Raw genomic sequence first — 12,254 nt, forward strand, 5'->3', positions numbered from 1 at the left:
AGGCTTGGATGTGGATGAGCCTTGAAAACTTGATGCCAAATAACAAAATCCAGACAAAAGGCCACACAGTGTGTGATCCCATTGATAAGAAATGTCCAGAGCAAGGAGATCCACAGAAGCAGAAAACAGATGAATGGTTGCCAGGGTCCGGTGGGGGTGGGCTGGGGGTGACTGCCCATAGGGGCGGGGTTTCCATGAGTTGGAGAAACTTTTCTGCAATTAAATAGTAGTGACTGGGACTGGGGATAGAGCTCAGCTGGTAGAGTGCTTGCCTCACATGCACAAGGCCCTGGGTTCAATCCCCAGCTCCATAAACAAAATAGTAGTGATAGTTGCACAACCTCTTGAATATACTAAAAGCCATTAAATTATTCATTTTAAGAAGATGAATATTATGGATGTGAATATTTCAATTGAAGAAATACAGAGGTGACCGGGCGGAGTGCGGGGGTGGAGAGAAATGGTGTCCCACACGTGGAAGACAGCAGGAGCCAAGATGCAAAACCCGGGTGCTGGCTGGAAGCCACTGCGCGGTGGAAGGAGTCTGAGGGCACCCGGTGCACCTGGATCCCCCCAAAAGGGACCAGGGCCCTTGGGGGGAGCAGGCCAGGGCCCTGGCTCTCCCCCACGTGCCTCAGTGACCTGCACCCTCCTCCTGGCATCCCCTCCAGCATTCCTCAGCCACGTGCTGCTCGGTCCCTGCTCTCAGGGCCACCTGCCTATGCCAGGCTCCCGCATCACAGGTACAAATGTCCCTCTGTGCAGATCATCCCAGGGCCTCCCATAAAGAAGGGGCGTGGGCCGAGTCCTTCTGATCCTGGCTGTCTTCTCCATGTTGAGGGGCACTGGGGCATCATGGAGCTTCCCACTGGGCAGATGAAAAACTCCAGAACTGGCGGGGCGCGGTGGTCCACGCCTGCCATCCCAGCAGCAGGGGAGGCTGAGGCAGGAGGAACGTGGGTTCAAAGCCAGCCTCAGCAACAGCAAGGTGCTAAGCAACTTAGTGAGACCCTGTCTCTAAAGAAAATATTAAAAGGGCTGGGATGTGGCTCCGAGGTCGAGTGCCCCTGAGTTCAATCCCTGGTACCAAAAAAAAAAAAAAAAAAAAAACCTTCCAGAACTCTCCAGGGCTGGGTGCAGCCCAGTGGTGAGTGGGTGCTGGGCATGCAGGAGGTCCTGGGTTCCAGCCCGGCTCCGCCAAAATCAAGTCAAAACTGTAGCACCATGCCACGAGGAGACGCAGTGGAGACCGACAGGCATTTTGCCAGGCGAAAGCCAAACCGAGAAGACAGGTGACTGCTGGTGCCACCGTGGGAAAGCAAGAGCAGCGCCTGCCAGGTGACAGGGAGGGGTGAGGAGCCAAGCACAGGGTCTTTTAGGACAGTGGAACTGTTTTGTGTGATATAGGTTGAGCATCCCTAATCCAAAACATGAAATCTGAAATGCTCCAAAAAAAATTTTTTATGTATTTTTTTCTTTTCTGGTGGGGGGGTGCAAGCCAGGGCCTCGGTGTACCAGGACCTGCTCCGCTGCAGAGCTACCTTCCACCCCCAGAGCAAACTCCTAGAGCAAACTATGCCACGGGGGAAACTGCACACCACGGAACTGGGTTTCACGCACAAAATTATTAACAATTTTAGCTGGAGACTGTGCCCTTGTCGGTAATCCCAGCTGCTCAGGAGACTGGGGCAGAAGGACCCAGTCTGAGGCCAGCTTAGAAGACCCTGTCTCAAAATAAAAAAATAACAAGGCTGGAGCCGGAGCTCATGGTAGGGCACCACCTCGCACGTGCGAGCCCCGGATTCCAACCCCAACACACACGAAACCCCACAGCTTGATCCTAAAGTCCTCAGGGTACCGTCTCACCCCCGGAGGGACCTCCTGAACACAAGCACATCTACAGTCACAGGCTTTGGGACAGGAAAAAGGGATACTGGGACACCTTCTTGCCAGGTGCTCTTGGCAAGGACTGCATTTCCCTCCCTGCACCTCATTCCTGGAGTTGAGAGACGGGGTCTTTGGGAAATCATTAGATCCATCAGGGTGGAGCCCCGTGTTGAGTCCTGATGGCTTAATAAGAAGGGGAGACAGACAGACAGACAGGCTCCTGCCATGATGGATGCAGCCAAGAGAGACCTCACTTGGGACTGCACTGTGATGTTTGGACCTTCAGCCTCCAAAACTGTGAGCCAACTGAACCTCTTTTCTTTATAACGTAGGCTGCCTCAGGTACTTCACTGTAATAACAAAAAGCTGACTTTTTTTTTTTTTTTTTTTTTTTTGGTAGGTATCCAGCTTGACCTTACCACAGCCATCTTGAGCCATAATTGCCATGACTGTCCCTCAGTAACCTGGTCTTTTTTCACCAGTTTCTCAGCAAACTGTACACAGAGCTGCTGAAGTGCGATGTGGAGCTTCACAAGAGCCTGGCTCCAGCACTCCAGGGCCGGGCCTGGTGTCTTTGATCCTAGCTGGAGATGAGCCAGGCACAGCGCCTTCTGTCCTGACCACGAGAAGCCCCTTCCTCTGACCCGACTGCAGGGTCCACCCGGCTTCTGCACCATGGGAGTGAAGGACAAGGAGCGACTGGGCTTCCGGCAGGCAGGCGCCAGATGCTCTGCAGGTTTATTTCTTAAAATCCATTAGGGAACAAAAGCCCTGTGTGGGGCTGCTGCGAGGCAGGTGGGGACACTCTCCACTGCCCCCGCCCCGCTCAGGGCTGGACGGTGCTGCTGCCGGAGGGTAATGTGCATCTGGGTGGCCACTGCAACTGGCTGGCACATGGGTCCAAGATGAGCCACCAGTGAGAGGAAGGCAGCAACGGAGCTGCCCCAAGGGGACTGCACAGATGTCACCACCAACCCAAGGTTTGACCGTCACTAGCAGAACCCCTGGGGACCCTCAGGAGTGGCTGCTGGGAGTGTCTAACAGGCTGGAACCCCCCTGAGGCCCTCAGGAGACACCCCCTGGCAGGAGATCTTCCCGACACCACTGCTGCCGCTCTCACAGGTCCTTCCAGCAGTCACAAAAGTGGGGACACCCGCGGCCTTTGCCAGGGACAGGAAGCAGGGGGCTGGGTAGCCCGGACGGTCTTCAGGGCCCCTCAGCGGGCGCTCTGAGGAGGCACCTGAACAGAGACATCTAGACAGAGGTGGACAGGGGCGACATCCAAGTGGTCACAGTTCATTCTGGAAGCTTCCAGGGCATCAGAAGGGAAATGGGGGAACCGGGAGGGTCAGGGATGGCAAAGTACAAAAGGCAGCCAGCCCAGACAGGAGACTCCGCGGACGGGGCCAGGCACCTGGGTGGGCTCCTCGTTCCGGGGAGGGCGGGGCCTCTTGGAGTTCACGGCCCTAAACATCTGGAACCAGCGCAGGGGGAGGCCCGGGCGGTTCCGTAAGGCACAAGGACGGGGACGCCTGCTCCGGGTCCAGGGCCAGAGACAGGGATGAGACCTGGAGGGCAGCTGGGCCCTGGGCACACGGAGCTCCCGGGAAGGGCGGAGGCGGTGCCCAGGGGCAGGGGCGCGGAGTAGGAGGACTCCGAGGCTGGGTCCCTCGCACCCCGCAGACAGCCGGCATGTGGCTAGGTGGCTGGGCAGGAGGGGCAGCCGGGGACAGGGCCCACCAGACTCAGCCGGGGGTCTCAGCTGGCAGGGAGGGACCTCAGAGGGCAAAGGCGCCCGAGCAGATGCGGGTGTAGACGCCCTCGTCCAGGGGCAGGTAGTGGCCTTGCTTCAGGTCCAGGAAGAAGAGCCGGTCCGAGGTCTGGCGGGGGTCGAAGCCCTCGCGCTGCAGCCTGGTCTTCTGGATCTTGAAGGTGCCTGTGGAGGGGACAGGAGCCTGGGAAAGGCGCTCCCAGGGCCCGGTTGCGCTCCCTCTCCGGTACCTCCCGCCCTTTCCCCGCTGTGGCTACCTCTGGTGGCTCAGCCCCCTCCTCCAGGAAGGGCTCCCTGATCACCCCATCGCCCTGGCCCCGTGCTCAGCCCCGACCCCGAGGCAGGGCTGTGTCTGTCACACAGAGGACTGGAGCCCAGCAGCCCCGGCCCTGTGGGCCAAATGTGGCCCGCCACTTGTTTGTCAATAAAGTTTTATTGGCACAATCCCTGACCACTCATTCATGCATCCTCCATGGCTGCTTTGGCCCCATAATGGCTGTTGAATAGTTGCAAGGAGACTGTAAGAAAAACTGCACCTGCACTAAACATGGACAGACTTTGTTCTCGTCAACATTCCCTAACAACACAGTATCAACTCTGCGCACAGGACTTCCCTTGTATTGGGCGTTCTAAGTCATCTAGACGGAACTGACAGTCTATGGGAGGACACTGCAGGTTCTGTGCAAATACCACACCCTTTCATAGAAGGGACGTGAGAGTCTCCAAATATTGGTATCCACAGGGATTCTGGAACCATCCCCGGTGGACACTGGGGAATGACTGTACTGGACTGTAAAACACCAAGAACACCAAGCCCAGGGCCGGTGGGAAGGCACACTCTGGGCAGCTGCTTGGGGGCAGCGAGGTTTGCCAAATATCCATAGCAGATAGTTCCTCACTCGACTGTGGTACACATGGGGTGGTGACAGGGCCAGAGCCTCGTGGTATCATCACAAGGACATGAGGAAGGGACAGAGAAGCAGAAGTCCAGTGTGCATTTCACAGGAAGACAAATCTCAATTCTTTAAAAACCACAATGCAGGTTTCTGGGGCCCAACCTCAGTTTTAGAGCACATTTCTAGCATAACTGAGGCCCTGAGTTCCAACCACAGAGAAAGAAAAATAGATAAATAGATGATAGGTACATTGACCTATCTCAGAACAAAGGCACAAACAGAGTAAGACATATGCATTCAAGTCCTGGCTCTGCCACTTGCTGGCTGGGTGACCTCAGGCAGATTACTTGGCCTCTCTGTGCCTGTTTCTTTATCAAATGGGGTTGATGGTAGCATTACTCCAGAGGAGTTTGAGAGGTAAATGAAAAGAGATGTGTACAACTTTTGGTGCATAGCAAGCATTATGTAAATATTTGCTATTTATCATGGTTAAGCGAACTAAAAATACAACATACACAAACAGCTGAAGAACTAACACCTAAATCATTACAAGAAATTCCTACCAATCAAAAAGAAAATGAAGGTAGGCATGGTGGCTCATGCCTGTAATCCCGGCAACTCAGGAGGCTGAGGTAGGAGGGTCACAAATTTTGAGGCCAGCCTCAGCAACTTAATGAGACCCTGTCTCAAAATGAAAAAGAAAAGAAAAAAAATGTGCTGTGGGTGCTGTGGCTCAGCGACATAATGCTTGCCTAGCATGTGTGATCCCTGGGTTCGATCCTCAGCACCACATAAAATAAATAAAACAAAGGTGTTGTATCTAACTACAACTAAAAAATGATTTTAAAAAACACACTGGGGATGTGACTCAGTGGTAGAGTGCTTGCCTACTATGTGCAAGGCCCTGGGATCACCACCAGTACTGAAGGAAGGAAGGGGGGAAGGGAGGGATGGACGGACGGAGGGAGACAGGGAGGCAGGAAACGACGTGGGCCAACACAAAACTGGGTGAAACCCGTGAACAGGCAATTTACAGAGAGCAACCTGAAAGGTTCGAGGTGGTAACTCGAACTTCCCAGAAAATGAAAAGATGCGCCCACATCTCAGGAGGGCAAGTGGAGGGGTGTGGGGAGAGGAGAGGTGACCATGTCTGTAAGACGAGAAGGCGCGCAGGAGAGCAGGGCCAGCGGCCGTGGACCGTGCGTCACACCAGCAGCGGGCCTGACTTAGGAAGATGAGTAAATGGTTGCTGAGCCAACACAGGTGGTGGACAGCAAGGTGGGATGGTCACACCTGTGGTGTCCACCTGAGGCAGGAGGCGCAGGAAGATGGGCCGGGCGTAGGGTGCCAGCACTTTCTGCAGCTCCTGATACATGGAGTTGGGGTTCAGCTGGCTGTGGGGGTCCGCGATGGCTGCCATGCCTGCTTTTCCCTCCACTCCTAGAGACAAAGGTGCAGCTGAGAGCCCCCCACCACTGCCAGGTAGCCTTTGCTCTCTCACCTCCCGTCCTCCCCACCTGGGATCACATTTGCCAAAGCAAAAAACATTTTATAAAGCTCTTGCTCCACCCCCTGAGCCCCTCAGGAAGGATGCTGTCATGATCCCATTTTCTGGATGACAACATCATGCATGCGAATGGACTCCACATCCAGGGCTCCCACCTGGTCTGCCAGGTATAGTTATCTAGGTTGTGCACTGCCCAAGGGCATCCAACCTCAAGCCCCTTTTGGCCGGGCTCCCTGAGGTTTCCACACCCCAGGACCATACCCCGCTCCCCAGCTTGCCTGGCACAGCCACTCCGTACACGGCCACGTCTGTCTGGCCCAGCAAGCGGCTCAGCACACCTTCTACCTCGGTGGTGGAAACATTCTCCCCTCGCCAGCGGAAGGTGTCCCCGCTGCGGTCCCGGAAGTACATGTAGCCAAGCTCGTCCATCACCAGCACATCACCTGGTGGAGGCCAGAGATAGGACCACGGCCCCCATCCCCACGGCCAGCCCCCAGGCCCCTGGAGGCTGTGCACCTGAGAGGTAGGCGCTGTCACCCTTGCGGAAGACGCTGTGGGCAATCTTCTTGCTGGTGGCGCTCTCGCTGACGTAGCCATCGAAGCGGCGCAGTGGGTCCTGCTGGTTGATCTGGCCCACCAGGAGGCCAGGCTCCCCTGGGGAGGAGGCCAAACTCGGGCTGAGCCGGGTGGGCAGGTGGCGGAGGGCTCCAGCTCCCCAGGGGCGGCAGGGGTGGGGGCCTGCTCACCGGGCTGGCACGGGATGCAGAGGCCCTGGGCATCCCGCAGCAGCTCCATGGTGTCCTCGTTGACCTTCACCAGCTGGATGGGGTACACGCGGGTCAGGATGCGGCTGCTGAAGCCACAGGAGCCAACCTGGGCGAGTGAACTGGGTCAGCAAGGCCTGGGTGCGCTAGGGGAACGTCCCCAGTGACATCGCGCCTCCCCTGCCCCGGGGCTTGAGCACCCCTAGGTCATCTCAGGTCTGGGACCTCTGCAAAATCCTGGTGGTAAGGGCAGCATCCTGCCCCCAAGCCCATGCCACCTTCCCGTCCTGCCTTGCAGACTCACACAGGGACCTGGCTGGAGGACACTTCCTAGTCCATAAGATCCTCCAGGCCAGCAGGAAGTGGACACCTGTGTTGACCCAGGAACCACCGCGGCAGTGCCCCCAGCCCTGCCCTGCTCAGTGCTGTGGACAGTGATGCTTGTTCAAGGTGACTGTGTCGCTGGGCAGTGAAGGGAGTTACAGCAGCAACCCCAGCGGACGCCAGCGTGCCCTCCAGGGCTGGCCATTCAACAGACATGCGCAGTGAGGACCCTGGCTTTATTAGGGTTACCACGTGCATCCCCAGCCTCGAGGTGGAGCCAAAGGGGCGGGGCATGCGGGGTGGAATGGGCGTAATCCCGGTTGCTAACCCTGGATGCGTGTGTCCGGCTTACAGAGCCACTACCCAGGGGCTCCGCGCTCAGCTCCTGCTGTGATGTGCGGTGACGACACAGTCAATAGCTGGCGGCCCAGTTCACAGAGGAGGAAAGCAAAGCCCCAGAGCCTTAAGTGACTTGCCTAGAAGAGCTGCACCTCCACGTGCCAGGGCCCTGCTCTTCCTGCGGACGTCACACCAAGACAAGGCTCAGGCAGGCTGAGGCCCTTGCTCGGGGCCCACAGCTACGCTGTGACTTGAACCCCTCCCACTTAGGTGTGACGGTCACATTGCTAACAGTACACACCGGGCAGGGTCTAGGCAGGCCTCGCGGTGCCCCTCTAGTGTGCATCGGGGACCCCACAGGTCCCCATGCCACCCCCGCGCCCTGACCCAGGGAGCTGCGGTCCGGGCCGCCCCGGGGCTGACGCCCTGCGGCCCACACCTTGCCGTCCATGTTGGCGATGCTGCAGTTGCACTCGGTGGCCCCGTAGAACTCGCCGATCTGCCGCACGCGGAAGCGCTGCGTGAACTCCTCCCAGATGGCCGGCCGCAGCCCGTTGCCCACGGCCAGGCGCACGCGGTGCCGCCCCTCGGCCTCGCGCACCGGCTGCTTCAGCAGGTAGCGGCAGATCTCCCCGATGTACTGCACCACCTGGGGGAACCGAGGCTGGGCTGACAGGGGGACCTCGCCAGCCTGGGAGCCAACCCAACAGGGCATGAGACAGCCTCGGGATGATGACAGCTGCGACATCAAGCCACGTTCTCAGTCACCGCCTGGGACACTGCTTCTGTCTGCAGGCAGCTTGGCCTCACACCTCTCAGTGGTCCGTCCCTCTGTCCCCCCACACTGCTTCGTGGGGACGGCACATCCTGGTCGAGCCTCGCGGGCACATGGCCCCAAGGCCTGCGGAGGTTTGGCACCTCACAGGGCAACGCTCAGCCCAAAGGCCACGCACTTAATGCTGTCCCTAGAGCCTCCGCTGGCTGAGCTTGGCTGCCCACAGGGGCGACCCTGGGGTGGAGCCACTCAGCTGGGGGGGCAACAGGACTGAGACCCTGCAAATCATCTGCTCACTGGCGCCCCCTTCAGGGCGCCTTCCCTCCCTGTCTCGCCTTTTTCATCCCCACTAGGCTTCCTGGGCTCACTTCCAGGGTGCCCCAGGGGCCCGGGAGTCATGTTGGGGCCGCCTTCTGAATGACTGCAAAACCAGCATGTGACCACCTCCACCTGGCCCTGCTCTCCTCCTGTCTCCAGAGTTCCCTCGGCTCTGCTGCTCCCTCAGCTCAGTCTCCGCCTCAGGGACTTTGCACTTGCAGTACTGTCTGTCTGACAGCAGCTCCCCCCAAATGCATCTGCCCAGGTCCTCGGGTCTCAGCTCAAATGTCACAGCCACTGAGAGGCATTCCCTGTAGGTATTTACTAAATATCTGAGAATATACGAACATGCTGAGCACACACCATCTGCCAAGCACAGCGCCTGGAGATGAAGGCCCCAAGGCCCAGAGAGGAGGGGACACCCAGATCACACTCCCATGGAGAGCTCTGGCCCTGGGTTCCCAGACCTGAACCACTGGTCTCCAGGAGAGAACGGGGAACACAGCCTGAGCTACCCAGCCAGCCCAACTTGAGCCACTGTGATTGGTTTAAGGATGGGCACTGGACCAGAGCTGAGCCAACGAGAATCAGAACTGGAAAGTTAGAAGAGCAATTCTTTCCCTCCTGGAGACCAGGTAAGGAAGGAAGCTGACCACTCGGGAAGCCAAGAGAAAAGCTGAAAACAAGAAATGGAAACAGATAGAGGAGAAAACGTGGAGTCATAGTCTGCAGAGCTGCACCCGGACAGGGACTAGGAACAGGGTATGACCTAGAACCCCAGCTGTGTCTCCCCTGTGCCAGGGGACCTCGTACCCTGAAGGTACACAGTTCAAGTGGGGAGATGCACAGCATGCTTGGCCTGTGCATGAAGGTATGTTGGGTCACAGCTTCCTCTTCTGTGGAGCTAAGGAGAGCCGGTTCTAGATGACGGCCTTTGGCCTCCCTCTGGGCCTCCCAGGCCACTGTGCAGGGCCTGTGGACATGGCTGCAGACACACAAGCAGTTCCCCCCACGCTCCAGCCAGAGGCGGATTTCTGGGCCTGAATGCATGCTCTTGTTCTCTGGGTATTCTTGACCTTCCAAGATCCTGTCCCCTGTGCCCTACAGAGCCCTCAGTGTTCGCCGCAGACCTTTTCTTTGACACAAAAGTTCTGCTTCTCGGAAACTGACAGACGGGCTTTGAAGGGCTGGGGGACGGCGCACAGTGGCTCAGCAAAATGGCAAGGACAAAGGCAGAGCCCATCAGAGGCTGAGTGGGGCTGCCAGCGAGAGGACACGCCCTGCCCACGGGAACCTGCCAAACAGAGTTGAACTTGGAGCTGGTCAGGTGTAGAAGCTGGAGGTTCTCAGCCAGGTGCGAGGCCACTCCCCAGGGACACTGTGGTCAAGGGGGTCACCCCTGGCACCTTGTGGTCCCAGGCCAAGGACGCTGCTAGGTATCCTAGGGGGCACAAGACAGCCCCCACCTCAAAAAATGACCCAGCCCTGAAGGTCAACAGCACCTGGCTAAATGCCAAAGTGCTGCACCCAATTCCCAGTGTATGTAAAACGCTGTGACAAAGGACCATGCTAGAGGACGCTCCAGCAATGTCTAGAGAAGGAAAGCATAAAGCTCAGTACATAAATGACAAGGAGAGAATGTCCTGGGCGGGGGCGGGGGTGGTCCAGCTGAAGGGTCCTTCACCAGCTAGTCCGGGGCAGGCTGTTTGGATACTAATTCTTTTAAATATAGAAACAAAGAAAAAACCCACTTTTGACTGGTGAGTTGGGGATTGGGGTTGGGCCACTGCCCAGATTCCTGATGACACTGAGAAATCATTGTCACTCTGTGGTTGTGCCCATGGGTGCTGAGGTTATGTCTTAAGGAGTCCTTACACTGGGGCCGCCCAGCGTAGAGCCCTTGCCCAGCATCTCCGGTTCCACCCAACGCTGCAAAAACAGTCTTCTCCATCAGACACAAAAGGCCACAGGGGGACACCTCCCCCGGACCCTCCCCCTCCATGGAAGGTCTGCTGCTCAAATCCAAGAGGCGGGAGGCAGGACGGGTGGCTGCCCAGGGCGGGGAGGGGCTGCTAATGGGCGGCTCCTTTTAGAAGACGGAAACGTTCTGGAACTAGACAGCGGTGATGCTGCAGAGCCCCAGGAAGGCCTGGCCACTGAGCCCACATCCGGCCAACCAACTGGTCACTTCAAATCGGCAAATTTTATGAGTTCCACCTCAAAAATCTTACAAAGTCCTCATCCTTCGGAGGCTTTACTGATCCTCACAGGATCCTGGCCGCTAGGACAACACCGGGTGTGGCCGAGGGCCAAGGGGCAGCACTGGGCTCCCCCAGCCTCTGGGGCAGGGTGACAGGGCGCCCACAGACCCTCGGCTTTCCTGTTCATATTCAAGCACGTTGGGACTCTCGTAGCCGTCTGCTCTGCATTCCGTAAAGCTGGCCAGCAGGTCCCCAAGGCCACCCTCCCAGCGGGTCCTCCTAGCGCTCTCTAGGGGGGCCTAGGAGGGGACTCTTCTCCAGGATGCCCCGCCCAGAGCCGTGCCCAGCGGTGTGACCCGGCTGCACCTCAGGTCCACCCCCAGGCCCTCCAGCTACCCTGGGGGACAGCAGACGCCTCCACCTCTGCCCTCTGCTAAGCCCCCTGGCCCCCAGCCCTGCGCCCGCTCCGCCCACCGCCTCATTCCCCGCAGGGAAGACCCGGGAAGCCCAGGCACCGTAGGGCGCCTTGGGGAGCAGCCCCCCAGTCCCATCCAGCTGCATCCCAAGCCTGTTTCCTCCACGTGCAGAAGGGGGCAACGCCTCTGCCTGCCTCCAAGCAGTTAGAGGGTCCCAACGCGCAGAGGCCTTCTGGCCAGGGGCTGGACGAGCTCAGGGACACTGGCTGCCTTCCCCTCCTCTTCCTGGACCACCCCCACCCCACCCCACCCCCGCAGGGAGAGAGATGGGGCGCAGTTCCCAGCTCTGGGAGGCAGGGGGCGGGGCTTTACAGGAATGGGCGGGGCCTGACCGTGCAATTGTACTTGACGCAGTCGTCCCAGAAGCGGCTGGCTGAGAATTTCTTGCGGAGGACAACCGTCAACCCATAGATGAGGCACTGCCCCACGCCCATGATGTTCCCTGCAGAGGGTGGGCTCGGTGAGGGCTCGCCCGCCCCCACCCCCAAGGCCTGTCCCAGCCGCGCTGCCCCGCGGTACCTGCAGAGTGGTACAGCGGCAGGCAGTCGTACAGCACGTCAGCCGCCCGCATGCTGTAGGAGTGGTGGCCGAAGGCTGCGATGCGGTAGTACCTACAGGGACGGTCGGGAGGGCAGGGGCTGGGCCCTCAGTCCCCAGGGACTGGGGGTGGCCAAGCATGCTGGACGCCGGCCAGAGCTACCAGCTCAGGCTAGCTGGAGAGGAACCAGCAGCAAATAACTGACAGTCTAGGGATCTGGGGTTGGGGGTTGAGGGTGACCCTGGGGAGACTGAGGGATACTGTCTGGGGAGGTGCTGGCCTGACCCCAGATCCAGTGGGCCAGGGCTATGGGGATGAACTAGGGAAGCTGTCCAGACAGAGCACACAGCATGCGCAAAGGCCCTGCACCTGGAAGAGCTGGGGGCCAAAGAGGAAGGAGTGAGGGATGAAGAGGCGGCAGACAATACCTAGGAAGTGCCAGGGCTGGCAGAACCAGA

At 58.5% G+C, this 12,254-nt stretch overlaps 1 protein-coding gene across 6 annotated transcripts in view; it reads right to left on the reverse strand.

Annotated features, from left to right (window-relative positions):
- Nucleotides 1–2,592: 2,592 nt before the first annotated feature.
- Slc27a1 (solute carrier family 27 member 1) overlaps nucleotides 2,593–12,254 on the reverse strand; it is a 30,516-nt gene continuing 20,854 nt past the window's right edge. For all 6 annotated transcript variants that reach the window (XM_046436783.2, XM_046436782.2, XM_046436781.2 and 3 more), the window contains exons 6-13: nucleotides 11,778–11,869; nucleotides 11,591–11,700; nucleotides 7,928–8,137; nucleotides 6,808–6,934; nucleotides 6,578–6,715; nucleotides 6,340–6,504; nucleotides 5,848–5,994; nucleotides 2,593–3,823 (exon numbers count right to left, since the gene is read on the reverse strand). In XM_046436783.2, coding sequence (XP_046292739.1) covers nucleotides 3,666–3,823; nucleotides 5,848–5,994; nucleotides 6,340–6,504; nucleotides 6,578–6,715; nucleotides 6,808–6,934; nucleotides 7,928–8,137; nucleotides 11,591–11,700; nucleotides 11,778–11,869 — 1,147 coding nt within the window. In that variant the 3' untranslated portion in view covers nucleotides 2,593–3,665. The remainder of the gene's footprint in view (nucleotides 3,824–5,847; nucleotides 5,995–6,339; nucleotides 6,505–6,577; nucleotides 6,716–6,807; nucleotides 6,935–7,927; nucleotides 8,138–11,590; nucleotides 11,701–11,777; nucleotides 11,870–12,254) is intronic.

This window comes from Marmota monax, unplaced genomic scaffold, assembly GCF_021218885.2.
Source record: "Marmota monax isolate L192 unplaced genomic scaffold, Marmota_monax_Labrador192_F-V1.1 WCK01_AAM20220418_F8-fsc00021, whole genome shotgun sequence".
Lineage (NCBI taxonomy): Eukaryota > Metazoa > Chordata > Mammalia > Rodentia > Sciuridae > Marmota > Marmota monax.